The sequence below is a fragment of the Arvicanthis niloticus genome, chromosome 20, assembly GCF_011762505.2.
Source record: "Arvicanthis niloticus isolate mArvNil1 chromosome 20, mArvNil1.pat.X, whole genome shotgun sequence".
In the NCBI taxonomy this organism is placed as follows: domain Eukaryota; kingdom Metazoa; phylum Chordata; class Mammalia; order Rodentia; family Muridae; genus Arvicanthis; species Arvicanthis niloticus.
In genome coordinates this window covers 24,937,130-24,952,010 of record NC_047677.1, presented here as the reverse complement: position 1 = coordinate 24,952,010, position 14,881 = coordinate 24,937,130, and the positions used below count along the sequence as shown (strand labels likewise).

The 14,881-nt window shown below is 45.0% G+C and overlaps 2 protein-coding genes across 5 annotated transcripts in view; one reads left to right on the top strand and one right to left on the bottom strand.

The window, feature by feature from the left end:
- Oit3 (oncoprotein induced transcript 3) overlaps nt 1–9,211 on the top strand; it is a 25,783-nt gene extending 16,572 nt beyond the window's left edge. Inside the window, exons 8-9 of one of the 2 annotated variants that reach the window (XM_076917135.1) lie at nt 566–665; nt 8,590–9,211. In XM_076917135.1, the coding sequence (XP_076773250.1) occupies nt 566–665; nt 8,590–8,625 (136 nt within the window). In that variant the 3' untranslated portion in view covers nt 8,626–9,211. Of the gene's footprint in view, nt 1–565; nt 666–1,971; nt 4,136–8,589 lie in introns of those variants that run through there. The other variant, XM_076917134.1, reaches the window with a different exon arrangement.
- Pla2g12b (phospholipase A2 group XIIB) overlaps nt 4,084–14,881 on the bottom strand; it is a 20,741-nt gene continuing 9,943 nt past the window's right edge. For 2 of the 3 annotated variants that reach the window (XM_076917136.1, XM_034524862.2), the window contains exons 3-4: nt 9,266–9,431; nt 4,084–4,602 (exon numbers count right to left, since the gene is read on the bottom strand). In XM_076917136.1, coding sequence (XP_076773251.1) covers nt 4,481–4,602; nt 9,266–9,431 — 288 coding nt within the window. In that variant the 3' untranslated portion in view covers nt 4,084–4,480. The remainder of the gene's footprint in view (nt 4,603–9,265; nt 9,432–14,881) is intronic. The other variant, XM_034524863.2, reaches the window with a different exon arrangement.

The following is a 14,881-nucleotide window of genomic DNA, read 5'->3' as shown; positions in this document are numbered from 1 at the left end:
AACTGAACTAAGATTGAGACCACAGACTCTGTGACATGGCGGTTTGCTCTCGGGAAAAGAGAGATGAAGCCATTTGAGGCCACCTGTCACCTGAGAAGCTTAAACTTATGTGCACAGATGGCCTCTATACCTCTGTACTCCCTCTGGGGGATTGTGTCTCTCATATGTCCAGGAAATAGGTGTTAAATCAAGGAAGAGCCTTCTCAGACCAACAACTATACTGAGCTAGTTTCCTACGGTACATCACAGATGGAGAGACAACCTCACTAGCTGACAGTCTCTCTGAAGAGCTCATCTCAGTGACTAACCAAGCAGGAGGTGTTGTGCTCTCTGAGACTCCATGAATGGAGGATAGGGCAGACGTCATACTTCGCCTTGCCTGATGAAGTCTGCAGATGCCTTTGCTAGGAGAGGAAGCCATTTACTCTTTCTTCTCACAAGGCTGGCGTGCAGCCCGGTACACCCCACCCACTTTACCTCTCCTTGGGCCAAATGCCTTGGCTGGGAGTGTCTGCTGCCTCTGTGGAAGAGATCAGGTCTGACACGCCGTCTGTCCTACTTTTAGCTGTGTTTCCGATGACTCGGTAAAGCAGTTCTCATCCAGGGACCACCTAGCAAAGCATTTCCAAGTCCCCGTCTTCAAGTTTGTGGGCAAAGACCACAAGGTAAGCTGGACACCTTTGTCCCACAACCTCATGCCTGAGCCTTCCTTCATATTGCCCTGGTGCACTGACATTTTAAGAGCCGGTGGTTAGCTTCTGTATGACCTTTGGGAGAATATAGTTAAACTGGCCATTGAGAAACTCAGGGATCACACACATTACAATTGGCTGACCCACACCACCCCCACATAAAGTGGCTGTGGACAGAGAATATCATAGGACCACAATTTAGAATCTTTGTGGGCAGATTAGCATGAAAAGCCAATGTTACTGTCAGTTTAATGAAGGATTTAGGCAGGAATCTCATGGGAAGACAGCACAGGACTGGGGAGAGAGTAGAACGCAGAATGTCAATCATAGGACACAACTTCATAATATGGAATGGTCTACATGGAATGTATGGGAAATGGCAAATTACAAGGCTTTCAAAGCCATAGGAAGTAAACAATAACAGTATAAATTATATATATAATATATATTATATAAGTTATATAATATATTATATATACATATGTATGTATATATATATCTGCTAGTATGCCATAATCATTAACTTGGCGCATGATTTTTGTCTAAATAAGTTTTTGGCATTTTCACAGAAACAGAACAGTTTGTTGGATATGTTTTATAGCATGCTCTTAAGAGGACAAAAGGGGGCCTCAAATAAACATAACGGGAGGGGGGTGTCACACTGTATCAATTTAATGGAACACTAAGCGGTTTTTAAAATTATGAACGTGAGAAAAGCAGGTGTGAAGAGATTGTCCAAACAGCGTGTGTAGACATGAGTCAAGATGGCAAGAGGCTGTCCCAAGAGGCTGTGGGCGACAAGATGGAGCTTTTCCTGCTGTCGGCAGTGTTGAAACAGCCCAAGTAAAGCTTCACAGAGCAGCGTTCTTTCCCACAAGGCCTCTAAGTGACCTTTCCAGCTATTTTGTTATTCCAGAGCTCCAGCTAACCCTGGCCTAGCAGATCCTTCTGGAAAAGACTTCTTTACAAGTGCTGGGCCCCAGTGCTCTTCCCAGTCTAGAGGACTGACATGCTAGGCAGGAGACACTGGTTCCCTAAAGTCTCTTCAGCGTATCCAAGTTATGGGGCTAGGTTTTGAGATCGCCCACGTGACTCTGTTCCACGTGGCCACATTTCTAAATGTGTGAACTGGGCAATTTCCTTATCCTAAGTCTCGGTTTCCTGTCCATAATACAAGATTGTCATTGTCGCCTCTAGTTGGTACGCTGAGGCTCTCCAGGTGGCTCTCTGCTGCCGCCTACAGTGGCAGTTGACTGTTTCACTGTCCTTACCCCTGCAGGAGGTATTTCTGCACTGCAGGGTCCTTGTGTGTGGCATGCTGGATGAGCGCTCCCGCTGTGCCCAGGGCTGCCACCGGCGCGTGCGCCGTGAGGTGGGTGAAGATGAGGACTCTGCCGGGCTACAGAGTCAGATGCTGACAGGCGGCCCCATCACCATCGACTGGGAGGACTAGTTCCTGCTCCCCTGCTTCCAGCCGTCCTTTCTAGAACGACTTCCTGTGTCCTCAGAGAGCATCCGGGAACCTCCTAAGGCACCTGGCTTCTTTAAATCCTGTACTGTGAGCTTAGATAAGCCCACCCCATGAAAGGACTGACTGGCTTTTTTTGTCCCTGGGTTGGTCCAAATTACAGCACTGCTGGTCTCTTGTGGCCTAGGTGGGCCTCAGCTTCTGGATTCAAAGCATTTGTCCTCAGGGAAAAACACTTCCCTGTCTCCTTTGTTCCTTTCTTACAATGAAATACCTCATTTATGGTGTAACAGGGTCACTAACATGAGGACCTGGGAATGACATTCCAAGCCAAAAACCTAAAATAATGAATTACTAAGAGTATAACCCACGATCCCCTAAATATCTAATAATTGTGACCTAAAATTTCAACCCCAGTATAAAGGAGATTTGAAAGTGTATCAATAAAAATAATGTGTCAGAGAAAACGCAATAGGTTGAATGTTGCAAAGTAATTTTTAGTGTATTCATATTGCCTTGAGTGAAATGTTTTCACCTAAAAATAAATCCATAAGGTGCTTAAGAGCACTGTCTGCTCTTGCAGAGGACCCGGGTTCGATTCCCAGCACTCCCATTGTGGCTCGCAACTGTCTGTAACTCTGGTTCCAGGGATCCAATGACCACTTCTGAACTCCCCAGGCATCAGACATGCAGATGCTGCATAAACATACATGCAGGCAAAACGCCCATACATCTAAGTAAAATAAATTAATTTTTTAAATAATCAGAATGCACATAAGTAGGTCAATGGCTATATTATAAGCAAACTAAATTTTGGCCCCATATGCCCTGAATATTAGTATTCTGTGCCCTCGGTTAGGTAAGACAATAGGATAAGGTATACAATTATATCAAACTCTTACTTTGCAGGTGCTCAATAAATTTTATTGAAATATCATAAACTATAAAGAAAAATGTTATCAGCAGTGGAATTCAGCTCCTTGATACTCCAGTTAACTCCTGACTTTACATGTGATCAACTGACATCTCTTTTTCTTTCTCAAACTGGCTGCAATGAACAGTTTGGGGTTTTTTTTTGTTTTGTTTTGTTTTTGTTTTATTTTGATTGGTTTTTATTTTGTTTGTTTTTTGTTTTGTTTTTGTTTTGTTTTGATTGTTTTTTTTTTTTGTTTGTTTGTTTGTTTTCTATTTAATTGCTGTGTGGGATGATGGACAATTCAATGAAATTAGGAAGGGGAATAGAAGGAGTGGGAATTTGGAGTTAGAAATCAACAATGTTTCTCTATAAATAGTCAAGGGTAATTGTTTTAGATTTGGAGGCCTTTCAGTCTTTGTCATAATCTCTCTCTCTCTCTCTCTTTCTCTCTCTCTCTTTAAACGAGTAGACGCACATATAAAAGTGCGTGTGCAGTGTGCAGTGTTCAGTGTTCATGTAAAAGGCTGTACACAACTGGGGATCTTGGACTGAATCTGGTCTGTGTGACTTTGTTAGCTAAGTTATGATCTACATCAGTGGCCTTCTTGTGGCAACAGAACACTGCAGAGTATCAGAAGTGACCTGGGCACAGCCCACAGTCTTGACTGGCCTCATTTAAAGGGTCTACAGTCAGTGCTGAGAGCCACAGTTGAGGGAATGGCCTGTCACTTCCTGTTAGTTGCAAGCCTATCTCCTACCCCTAACCGGGCACATCTCAGATCAGCAAATAACCCTCACAGAGCTTGAAGTCTGAGTGTCCCCATGGGGGTAGGCTGCTGGCGGGAGAAATGGAATCTCAGGGCTCTGATTCCATCCGACCTTCATCAGACAAACCTCTGCTCTCTAGTGAGAAAGCCTCATGGGCAGAACTTACCAGCCTGGATTCCGTCCTCATTAAGTGAGACAGAACTATAGATGAGAATGGAATTCATTCATCTTTCTTAGAATTTTCTAAAAAGTACACTTTATTAAATGTGAGGTGTCAACTGGCAACTGAAATATGGGCCAGAAAAAAGTCATCATCTCCCAAATGTTTGGTCTCTCCCAGATCTTGCTTATGAATGTCATGACCAGATCTAGGAATAGCGGGGTCTATTGTAGCTGTCTTTCAAATAAGAACTAAATTTCCAGGCACATAGTTCTTGGCCAGGGAGACCAGTGTTACAGTGAACAATCTTCAGACTCTGCGTGTCTTTTTCTTAACTTTCCTCAAAGGACAAGGCCTGCTCTTTCCCTTCTCCAGCTTGTGATCTCTGGAGGGTTGGAAGAAAGGACGGCCCTTGTACCACACCATCTCTGAAACAGCCCCGATGTGCCTCAGAGCCTGGAAGAGTCGCCTCCTCTTCATAATTCTTCTTTCTCCTCCTCTGCACAGATGCAGGCTGCACGCTGACTGTTCATAAAGGGTCGGCAGCCCAAGGTCCACACGGTGTTGAACACGGTGTCAGCCAGAGAATCACAGGCTGCTTGAGAAAGATGAATAGAAATGTAAAGACCAGCACAGACCACCCCAGGAGCATGAGGCAGCATATTTCCAGGACAATGAACAGAGGGTGGCAGAGTTAAAAGGGCCAGAGGCTTCAAGAGAGGCACTTTCAGAAAAGTTCCCCTCTGGTCCAATAAAGCAGATACACTTGCTGGTACCTCACTTTGTGGTACTCTCCTCCAGGGGAGGGGTCATTAGAAATCCCACACTATCGTGATTTTAGAATACTCATTTAGAGTACACTGCTGTGTTTCCCTGATCAACCATGGGGTGCACAGTTACTTCCTGATGGGAGGAAGATGTGTATGAGAGATAGGTCATCAGCCTTCCTCTAGGGTTCCAGAGATAAACAGACAAAGTACATCATCCCAACTCAAGGACTTCATAGTTTGGACCAAGAGATGGAGCAAGCAAACAGGACAGTAGCTAATTATACTACACCGTGGTGACAGGAACCACAAGGTGGCTGGGAACTCACGGAAAGGTTCCTGTCCCTTGGGAGAATGGGGTTCTGAGGGAAAACAAGGCAGGAAAAGACCTTGGTTCACTTGTATAACAGATACCATAAACATGCCCGAAAATTTAAACAACTTAAAGGAAATACAAATTTTCCTCTGAACTAACTCAATGAAATTGAAAATGAAAAGAGATTGTTAGTCACTAAAAAAAAAAAATGCATCTCCCTAGGAGATCCACTGCCATGTGGTTTCAAGAAGTATTTGCTAGGTGTTTAAAGAATTCATAGCAATTCCTTCTGAGGGCTTCCAAAACTTAGGATTATGTCTGCTCCATTGTATGTGGTCAGTATTATTTTGATAACAAAATCAGACGGAGAAACCAGAGAGACAGCGAACCAGTGATAAGTATCTCTTGTGACTAAATGCAACCTTCAACAGATACTAGTCAACTAGACTCATACCCATGACCAAGTGGGGCTTATCCTAAACATGCAAGTTGGTTTAACACACTGAGCTCAGTGTAGCACATCCCCTACCAATAGAATAAAAGTCACACACCACATATTGCACACGACAGAAACACTCAACAACTCAGGAGGAGAACTTCCACACCTGACAGGGAGCACCTAGGAAGAACCAGGGCCAGTACTCATGCTCAGAACTAAAGCTGAGGCTTAACACTTGCATTGAATGGGTATTTAAGGTTCTAGTCAGAAAAGTCAAGCAAAAACAAAGCATTCAAATCCCAATGGAAACGTGCTGATGGCATCGTATGAAAGACTAAGGTCGGCACTGAAAACTTACTAGAAGTAATGCATGAGTTCAGGCAGATCGAAGAATAAATCAATAGGCAGAAATCAATTGTCTCTCTGCACAGCCTCAATAAGTCACCTGCCAAGCCAATTAAAAGGGGTAGAAGGAAGGGCTCAGTGGGTATCAGCACCTACTGCATGAGCCTGACACAGCCCGAGTTTGAACCCTGGAACCCATATACAAAAGCTGGAGTCCAGGGTGGTGGCATATACCTTTGATCCCAGCACTGGGGGCAGAGCCAGGAGGATCCCTGAATTTGAGGCCAGCCTGGTCTACGTAGTGAGTCCCAGGCTAGCCAAGGCTATTTAGTGAGATGCTGTCTCTAGTAAACAAGAACAAGCAGAAGCTGGACCCAGTGGCTTAGAGATGTTATGTCAGCACATCTCTAATGAGATGAGAGGCGGGACCAGGAGACTCCCTGGGGACCTCAGTGTTGACCTCCACACTGGCTCTATCATAAACACACATGTAAAAAAATAAAGCAAAACTTAAAAAAGAAAATTAAGAAAATAGTTCCATTTACTAGAATATCACAAAGGGAAAAGACGAAAACAAACAAACAAACAAACAAACAAACAAAAACAAACCAAAACCCTGCAAGGCCTATGCTACGACAATGATAACACATGGGGTGGGGGTGGGGAACGAGCACAGATACAAACAAACAAACAAACAAACAAAAAAAGACATTCGTGTGCTTGGACTGGGAACCATGATTTAGTAAAAGTAGCAGCGCTCCAATTTATCCACAGATTCAATTACAGCTCTGAGAACGACAGCTATCTTTCATTGCAGAAATTAACAAGCCGATCTTAAAATTCCATAGAAATGACAGGAATCTTGAGTGTCCAGAGCAATCTTGACAAAGACCAAGACTCAAGGGCACACCTCAGCTTGCAGATCCACTGCAGTGCTGTGTCGATAGGGGCACGGGTGCTGGTGTAGGCCGGTGTGATAGAATAGGGTCAAAAGTCAGAGAGCACTGACCACATGTCACAGCTTAATGTGGGAATGGTTCTTCCAACATCAGGGTTAAATCAGGGGATATCCACACGGTGAGGTTAGACCCACTCTTATACCATGTACAAATAATTCCCAAAATGGACCACAAACCTAAACCAAGAGCTAGAATCATAAAAGTCTTAGAAGAAAAGAGCAGTAGAAGTTTTAGACTTTGGGCTGGTAAAGCCTTACTACGAGTGACAGCAAAAATACCATTGATAGAAATAAATAGATTTCACTTCATCAAGATTTAAACTTTACGGGCCTCAAAAAAATAACATTCAGTAGAAGCTGCTGCTGTGGGCTCCACCTGTAACCCAGACCAGAGGCTAAGGCAGGGGGATCTGGAAGTTTGACATCATTCTGGGATACACAGAGACCCTGTCTCAAAGGGTGAGTGTGTGTGCGTGTGCATGTGTGTGTGTGTGTGTGTGCGTGTGCGTGCATGTGCGTGTGTGCGTGTGCGTGTGCGTGTGCGTGTGTGTGTGTGTGCGTGTGTGTGTGTGTACTTGTAATTATAACTCTGATGACAGACTAGAAAGAAAGAGCTCTCCTACTCAATGACTAAAAGAAAATTTTAAAAAGGGGTAATGAACCTGGATAGACACTTTATATGTCATTCACATATATATATATATATGAATATATATGAATGTTGGATATATATGTGTGTATATATATATATATATATATACACTCACACAACTGATAATGAATATTGACAAGGGTGTGAAGAATCTGGAGCTTTGGGGATTACAAAATGATATGGTTGTTTAGAAAAACATTTTGTAAGGTTATCAAACAGTTCAACACATGTTCCATATAATTGCGTGCACACACACATGTATTCTGATTCCATTATATAAAAATTCTATAAGAGGCAAATCAAGAGAGGTGGAAATTAGTTTCACAGCTGTGCTGAGCGGGGCGGGGGTGGGGGTCTGAGGGAAATGTCTATGGCGTCTCTGTGGGAGATAAAGACTATGAAGTCAATTGTATAACTATAGACGTATTCAACTAGTACTTAAATGAGTTGAATAATACATAAATTACATTTCAAATATACTATTTTTTTCTTCCTTTTTTTGGTTTTGATTTTTCAAGACAGGGTTTCTCTGCATAGCCTTGGCTATCCTGGAACTTGCTCTGTAGACCAGGCTGACCTTGAACTCAGATCCACCTGCCTCTGCCTCTCAAGTGCTGGGATTAACAGTGTGTGCCACCAGTGCTTAGCCTCAAATACGCTGTCTTAGTGCCACCAGCAAATGCTCAGAATGTTCTCCACAGATGGAACTTTAGGGTGGAAGCCTGGGCCTTCAACCCAGATCGACTTCAGTGCAGGAGTCCAGAAGGACATCAGGAGGCTGAAACGGCGCTGAGGAGGTGGCCCAGGGCTGACTTAGTGCTGTGCATGCAGAACTCTGAGGCTTGGATTTAGTCTATAGAGAAGACAAACTATTCATTGGCTTCAACTGTAGGCGAAAGCTATCAGATTTAGGTGTTATTAAAATAGAGCTGGCCCCAGTGGGTGGCCCTCAGCTGGTGGAACATAAAAACAGAATTTTGCAGCAACCTGGCCAGTGAGAGAGCAATGAGATATTCAGGAAGAAAAATCAATAGGACATTGGCCTAGAGACATTTCCTGACCTGATCCTACATCAATGACAGCTCTTTCCTATTCTTTGTGGACACAGGTTAAAGAAGATCTCACTTTTATGAGGCCCAGTTAATGTCCCATATCCCAGACCCTCACACGTTCACATGAAGACTATTTTCTACAAACCACATCCAAGACCGCCCTCACAGCGGCTCCTCTGTGGCTCAGAGGAGCTTGATTCTCAACCTTTCCCATCTGGAAACTTTGAACATTAACACCAGGTTATCATGTTCTGGCATCTGAAGTGGAGCGATGAAAATTTTTGAACAGTAAATTAGGAAAAAGAAAGAACAGAGAGAGCTGGAAGCCGAGTACTTAGGCAGTGCTTCAAAAACAGTTATCTGGAAGCACACAGAAAGCTGTGCACACAGAGGAGGGAATTTTTTAAGTTCCTGCCCAAGCTAAGAGTGAACTATGAAAACAGAGCATTAGCCAAACCACATGGTCCTATATAGAGGGACTACTGGGTGGAAAAATGTTTAACAGGGGCATGGAAGCTTTTTCTCCAGTCTTAAAAGACAGGTTTTTATTCTCTGGGAAAGTGTTACTGCAGCCTTTTCCAGCAGGGTGGGTCCCAGTGGCTTGTGGATAGCAAAATCTTCCATGAAAGAGTGCCTACCCTCTCCCTCCACCTTTCCTGCAAGCTCCAACCATCTCTCCAGTCAAGGAGACCCTGGATCTCTGTCACCAGGAAGTGTCCTTAAGAGACTTACCTTCCACGTTGGAGACGAAGCCCAGGCTCCGCTTGAGGTCCGAGCAGATGGAGTGGAGACACCATCGGAATTTCGCATCGCAGCGGTATTTGTTGGCTCCACACGTGTCGTAGCAGACGTCCAGCTGGTTACAACACTTGGTCATTGCTGGGATGCCCAAGTCCATCTGGGAAAGTGAAGCAGGAGAACATGCCACGTTAAGACAGGGACCTGAGGCAACCCTGTCCACATCACTGTGAACCTGTGTGTGCCACGTATTAGATCAGATGGGAGACGCCAAGGACTCGGGAAAAGCTGCTCCAAGTCGCGGGATGCTGATTCTAATGTTGTTACGAGCTTTATAAGTAATGGTAGTCTATTTTTTTTCCATCTTTCCTTTTGCGATATTAGTTATTTTCAAATCCACAGCCATGTATGGTGACGAACACAGAGACTAGAGGGGCAGTTCACAGGGCAGGGCACTGTGAGAGTCGAATTTGGTTAAAACTTAACATTGGTCTGAGAGTCTGTTGAAGTAAAAGATTGGAAGTGGCTCGGCTGGAAGAAGGCTTGCCCAGTGTGCGTGAAACCAGGCCTGGCAGTACATGCCTGCATCCCAGCATTTGGGGGGCAGAGGCAGGATGGTCAGAAGGCAAAGGTCATCCTTGGCTACATTTCAAGCTTGAGACCAGCCTGACTACAGGAGATCGTGTCTTTAACGGAGGAGGAGGACTAAGAGGAGGAAGAGGAAGACGAGGACCAGGAGGAGGAAGATGAAATAAAATGAAAGTAGATCAGAGCACTAAAAGAGAGTGAGCAGGTTAAGAAGTCAATCTGTTTAATGTGTCAAAGATTTTAGCAGGAAATGTACATGCATACATATGCATGCAAGCATGTGTTTACATGGAAGAAGCTTTGTGGGCCTTAGAGTCTGGTTCACTGGTGGTACCTGAAGTACCAAGTTGGAGCCTTGGTATCACAAAATGAAACTTATTTGCCAAATTGATAAATAGCTTTGCCTTCCAAGTTAGAGTTAACACATAATCCTGAGCTAACCACAGATGGGTGCACACTCAGTAGTGCGTGAGTGCATTCAGTGCTGCATGGGTGCATTCAGTGGTGCATGAGTGCATTCAGTGCTCTATGAGAGCATTCAGTAGTGCATGAGAGCATTCAGTGGTGCATGAGTGCCTTCAGTGCTGCATGAGTGCCTTCAGTGCTGCATGAGTGCACTCAGTGGTGCATGAGTGCATTCAGTGGTGCATGAGTGCATTCAGTGGTGCATGAGAGCGTTCAGTGGTGCATGAGAGCGTTCAGTGGTGCATGAGAGCATTCAGTGGTGCATGAGAGCATTCAATGGTGCATGAGTGCGTTCAGTGGTGCATGAGAGTGTTCAGTGGTGCATGAGAGCGTTCAGTGGTGCATGAGTGCGTTCAGTGGTGCATGAGTGCATTCAGTGGTGCATGAGTGCATTCAGTGCTCTATGAGAGCATTCAATGGTGCATGAGTGCCTTCAGTGCTGCATGAGTGCACTCAGTGGTGCATGAGTGCATTCAGTGGTGCATGAGAGCGTTCAGTCGTGCATGAGAGCATTCAGTGGTGCATGAGAGCATTCAGTGGTGCATGAGTGCATTCAGTGGTGCATGAGAGCATTCAGTGGTGCATGAAAGCATTCAGTGCTCTATGAGAGCGTTCAGTGGTGTGTGAGTGCACTCAGTGGTGCATGAGTGCATTCAGTGCTGCATGAGTGCCTTCAGTGGTGCATGAGTGCATTCAGTGCTCTATGAGAGCATTCAGTGGTGCATGAGAGCATTCAGTGGTGCATGAGTGCATTCAGTGCTCTATGAGAGCATTCAGTGGTGTGTGAGTGCACTCAGTGGTGCATGAGAGCATTCAGTGCTGCATGAGAGCATTCAGTGGTGCATGAGTGCCTTCAGTGGTGCATGAGAGCATTCAGTGGTGCATGAGTGCATTTAGTGGTGCAGTGTGTGAGATCACAGAGCAGATGAGGTAAGTACAGAGAGGACATCTTAGATGCCTTTGCAGTTTCCTGATAACATGGGCTTGATTTCTTGTTTATTGTTCTCCCAGACAGCTTCTTATGTAGCTCAGGCTAGCTTCAAACTCTTTATGGCCTTGATGAATTCTCCTGCCTCCACACCTGGCTTTGGAGGCTGGAATGTGGATTAGAGGTGGAGCAAATCTGCTTTTAGGGTGTGTGAGGAGTGTGCCAACAGTGGTGGTAGAGCCTCTCCTCAACAGTACCTTTCGGGTTCTCTTATTAACCCAAGGTCATCTGATGCAGAATAAGGACTTTCACTATTTAAAATGTCCTCTTAGCAAAACAAACCAACACAACAACAAAATCCCATTAAAGACAGCCCAGCTCATTAGATGTGGCACAGGCTGGGTACTGTAAGTCTTCATAGGCTGCAGATGTTTAATGCCTAAAGAAAAAGACTTTGCCTGGCCCCACTACGAAAGTGTAGTGACCACCACTCCACTTGACCAAGTGGGAGACTCTTGAACTACTTCTAAATAGTGTGTATCCTTTTGTTTGTTAGCGAGTCAATCTCACAGTGTAGCTCTGGCTAGCCTTGTACTCAGAGGTCCACCTGCTTCTGCTCCTGAGTGCTCTGTACTGCATTAACTGATCAATCGGTTGATTGGTGATTGATTGGTTGATGGATCAATTTTGGCAGCCCTTGGGACTGAACTCAAGGCCTGGCACATGCCAGGCAAGTGCTCTGCCTCTGAGCTACATCCTCTGCCCTGTGCGGTCACTTCTAGACTAGCTAAACTCACAGCAGAGAATGTGTTATTTCTCTGATACACTCAGTCGAGAGGCTTGTTTGGTTGTGCTCGCACATTTACTGCTGACTGTGGGTAAGCTGGCCCCAGGCTGCGCGAGGGACCAAAGCACTGCATGGAAAGAAGCAAGACATTCAGTTTCAAGTATTTAAGAAAACATGTTTAGCCAATAGACAGTCAAGCTTCTTCTAGCCAATCAGTGTGTAAACACGTATTTCTGACAGACGCATGGAAATTGCCTAGAGGATGGAGACTCTGCCTGCAGTTGGTGCAGACTTAAAGTGTAATTAAGAGGCAAGCAGCAGGTCAGATAGAGCAAGAGTCCTAGAGCTGCTTAGAAGACTACTGCCCAGTGAAATTCTTAAATCAGCTAAAAATTGAGGCTTAGCTGTATGTATTAAAATATAATCCAGGAGCCTGGGGAGGTGGCTCAGAGGAACACTGACTGCTCTGCCAGAAGACCTGAGTTTGATTCCCAGCATCGGCATTGATAGGATCTCTCAGAATTTATGACACTATCCAGGGGATCTGATGCCCTCTTCTGGCCTCTATAGGTACTGCAGACATGAAGGGCACAGAAATAACCTGCAAACAAAAACATCCAAACACAGAAAACCACCCAAACACATAAAATAAAATCCAAAAGAAAAAATGTATTTTAAAGAAAACTTAAAAAAAGACACTCTTCTTGGCCTGACACGGCTATTAGTGACATACTTGCCGTGCAACCATGAAGGCCTGACAGTTAACTCCCCATGTCCGTATCAAGGTTGGCTGCCTGCACCCATCCAGGGAAGATAGGAACAGGCGGAGGCTTGTGAGCCGGGCAGTCTAGCTAAACCGGTAAACTCTAGGTATGAAGTAAGGAGGAGGAGGCTCAAGTCGATAACATGAGCTGTGTACGTCGGAGGGTCCGAAACCTGGCCCCAGTGCATTCATAAAAGCCAGGAACAGTAGCTTGTCTATGAACACCCCACCCCCAATGCAGGGGAAGCCTGAGACAGCGGGATCCCTAAAGCTGATTGGCCAGCCAGCCTAGCCAAGCGTTGAGCTTCAGGTCCAATGAGAGACCCCACCTCAAAAAAAAAAAAAAGAAAGAAAGAAAAAAGAAAGGAAGGAAGGAAGGAAGGAAGGAAGGAAGGAAGAAAGAAAGAAAGAAAGAAAGAAAGAAAGAAAGAAAGAAAGAAAGAAAGAAAGAGGAGGCAGAAGATAGGCTCAGGTTGTAAAAGCACAAGGCACCAAACCTTAAGACTTGAATTCAATCCCCAGAACCCCAGGGCCCCAGAACCTCAGGAGCCCAGGACCCCCCACAGCGGAAGGATACAGCTCCTGCAAGTTGCCCTCTGACCTCCACATGCACTATGGCATCCACGGCCCCACACTCAAAACAAATAAAAATAGAATTTAAAATATTTAAAGGTGGGGAGTGAATGAGCAAACCACCCAGCAGTGACCCCTAGCCAACCCCTAGCCTCCACATATGTGCATGTCACCAGCATGCACAAGCACACACACTCACACAAGAAAATCTAAGGTGGAGAGCAGGTGAATCAGATATCTGGTGCCACCCTCTGCCCTCCCAAATGCACCTGTGCTCATAGACACACACACACACACGATACAACTCAATATCACAGCTGATGTCCCTCCAGCTACATTTTATATCAAACCTCTCTTCTAAAGTGCATGTCTAAAGCATGATCTGTCTGTCTGTCTGTCTGTCTGTCTATCTTTCTTTCTCTCCCTCTCTCTTTCTCTCTCTCCCTTCCTCTCCCCTTTCTCTGTGCATGTGTGTGTTCATGCATGCTCAGGTGTGTGTGTGTATGTGCACACCCATGTAAGCCTGTGAGTAGAGGCCAGAGGAAAACCTCAGCTATTATTTCCCAGATATCAATTCTCTTGCTTTTTTGAATCAGGGTCCATCTTTTGCCTGGAACTTTCCAAATAAATTAGTTTTGCTGCCTAGGGATCCCCGGGCACCAGGCTGTTTTCATTCCAAGCATGTGTCACTATGACCAGGGGGTTCCGCGGATCGAACTCAGATTCTCTTGGTTGCATGGCAAGCACGGTGCTGACTGAGCTGTCACCCATCCCAACCCCCTAATTTTTGAGACAGGGTCTCATGTAGCCCAGGCTGGCCTCAACTTCACTGTCTAGTCAAGGATGTCCTTGAACTTCTGGTCCTCCTGTTTCAACCTCTGGAATGGTGGGATTACAGGCATGGGTCACTACACCTAGTTTATGTGGTGCTACTGAGAGCTTCGTGCATGCAAGGCAAGCACTCTACAAACCCCAGACGGGTCTAAGAAATCCTCAAGGAGATCAAGTCACAGCTTGCTTCCTGGAGAGGTTGACGGTTTGAGAAGGGTTCGGTGATACGCTAATGAGTCTCAGTAAGCAGCCCGTGTGTCAAACTGCAAACATTTTTTTAAAAGATTTATTTATTTATTTTATGGATATGAGTACTCTATCTGCATGTATGCCTGTTTACCAGAAGATGGCATCAGATCCCATTATAGATGGTCATGAGGCACCATGTGGTTGATAAAAACTTGAACTCAGGACCTCTGGCAGAGCAGCCAGTGCTCTTAACCCCTGACCTGTCTCTCTAGCCCAAACAGCAAATGTTGTTGCTATGACACTTTGAACACGAAGCTACCGCTTGCAGAAGTCAGACAACATAGCAATCTACTCTAGTCTGTCACTGGCATGGATTACTGGTTTAAGTAAATCACCATTGTCCAATCGTCTTTATGTTGTGTCCTGATGCCATACATTTTGGCTGATGCTTACATTGGTGACTTTAAAGTTCACAAATACCAGAAA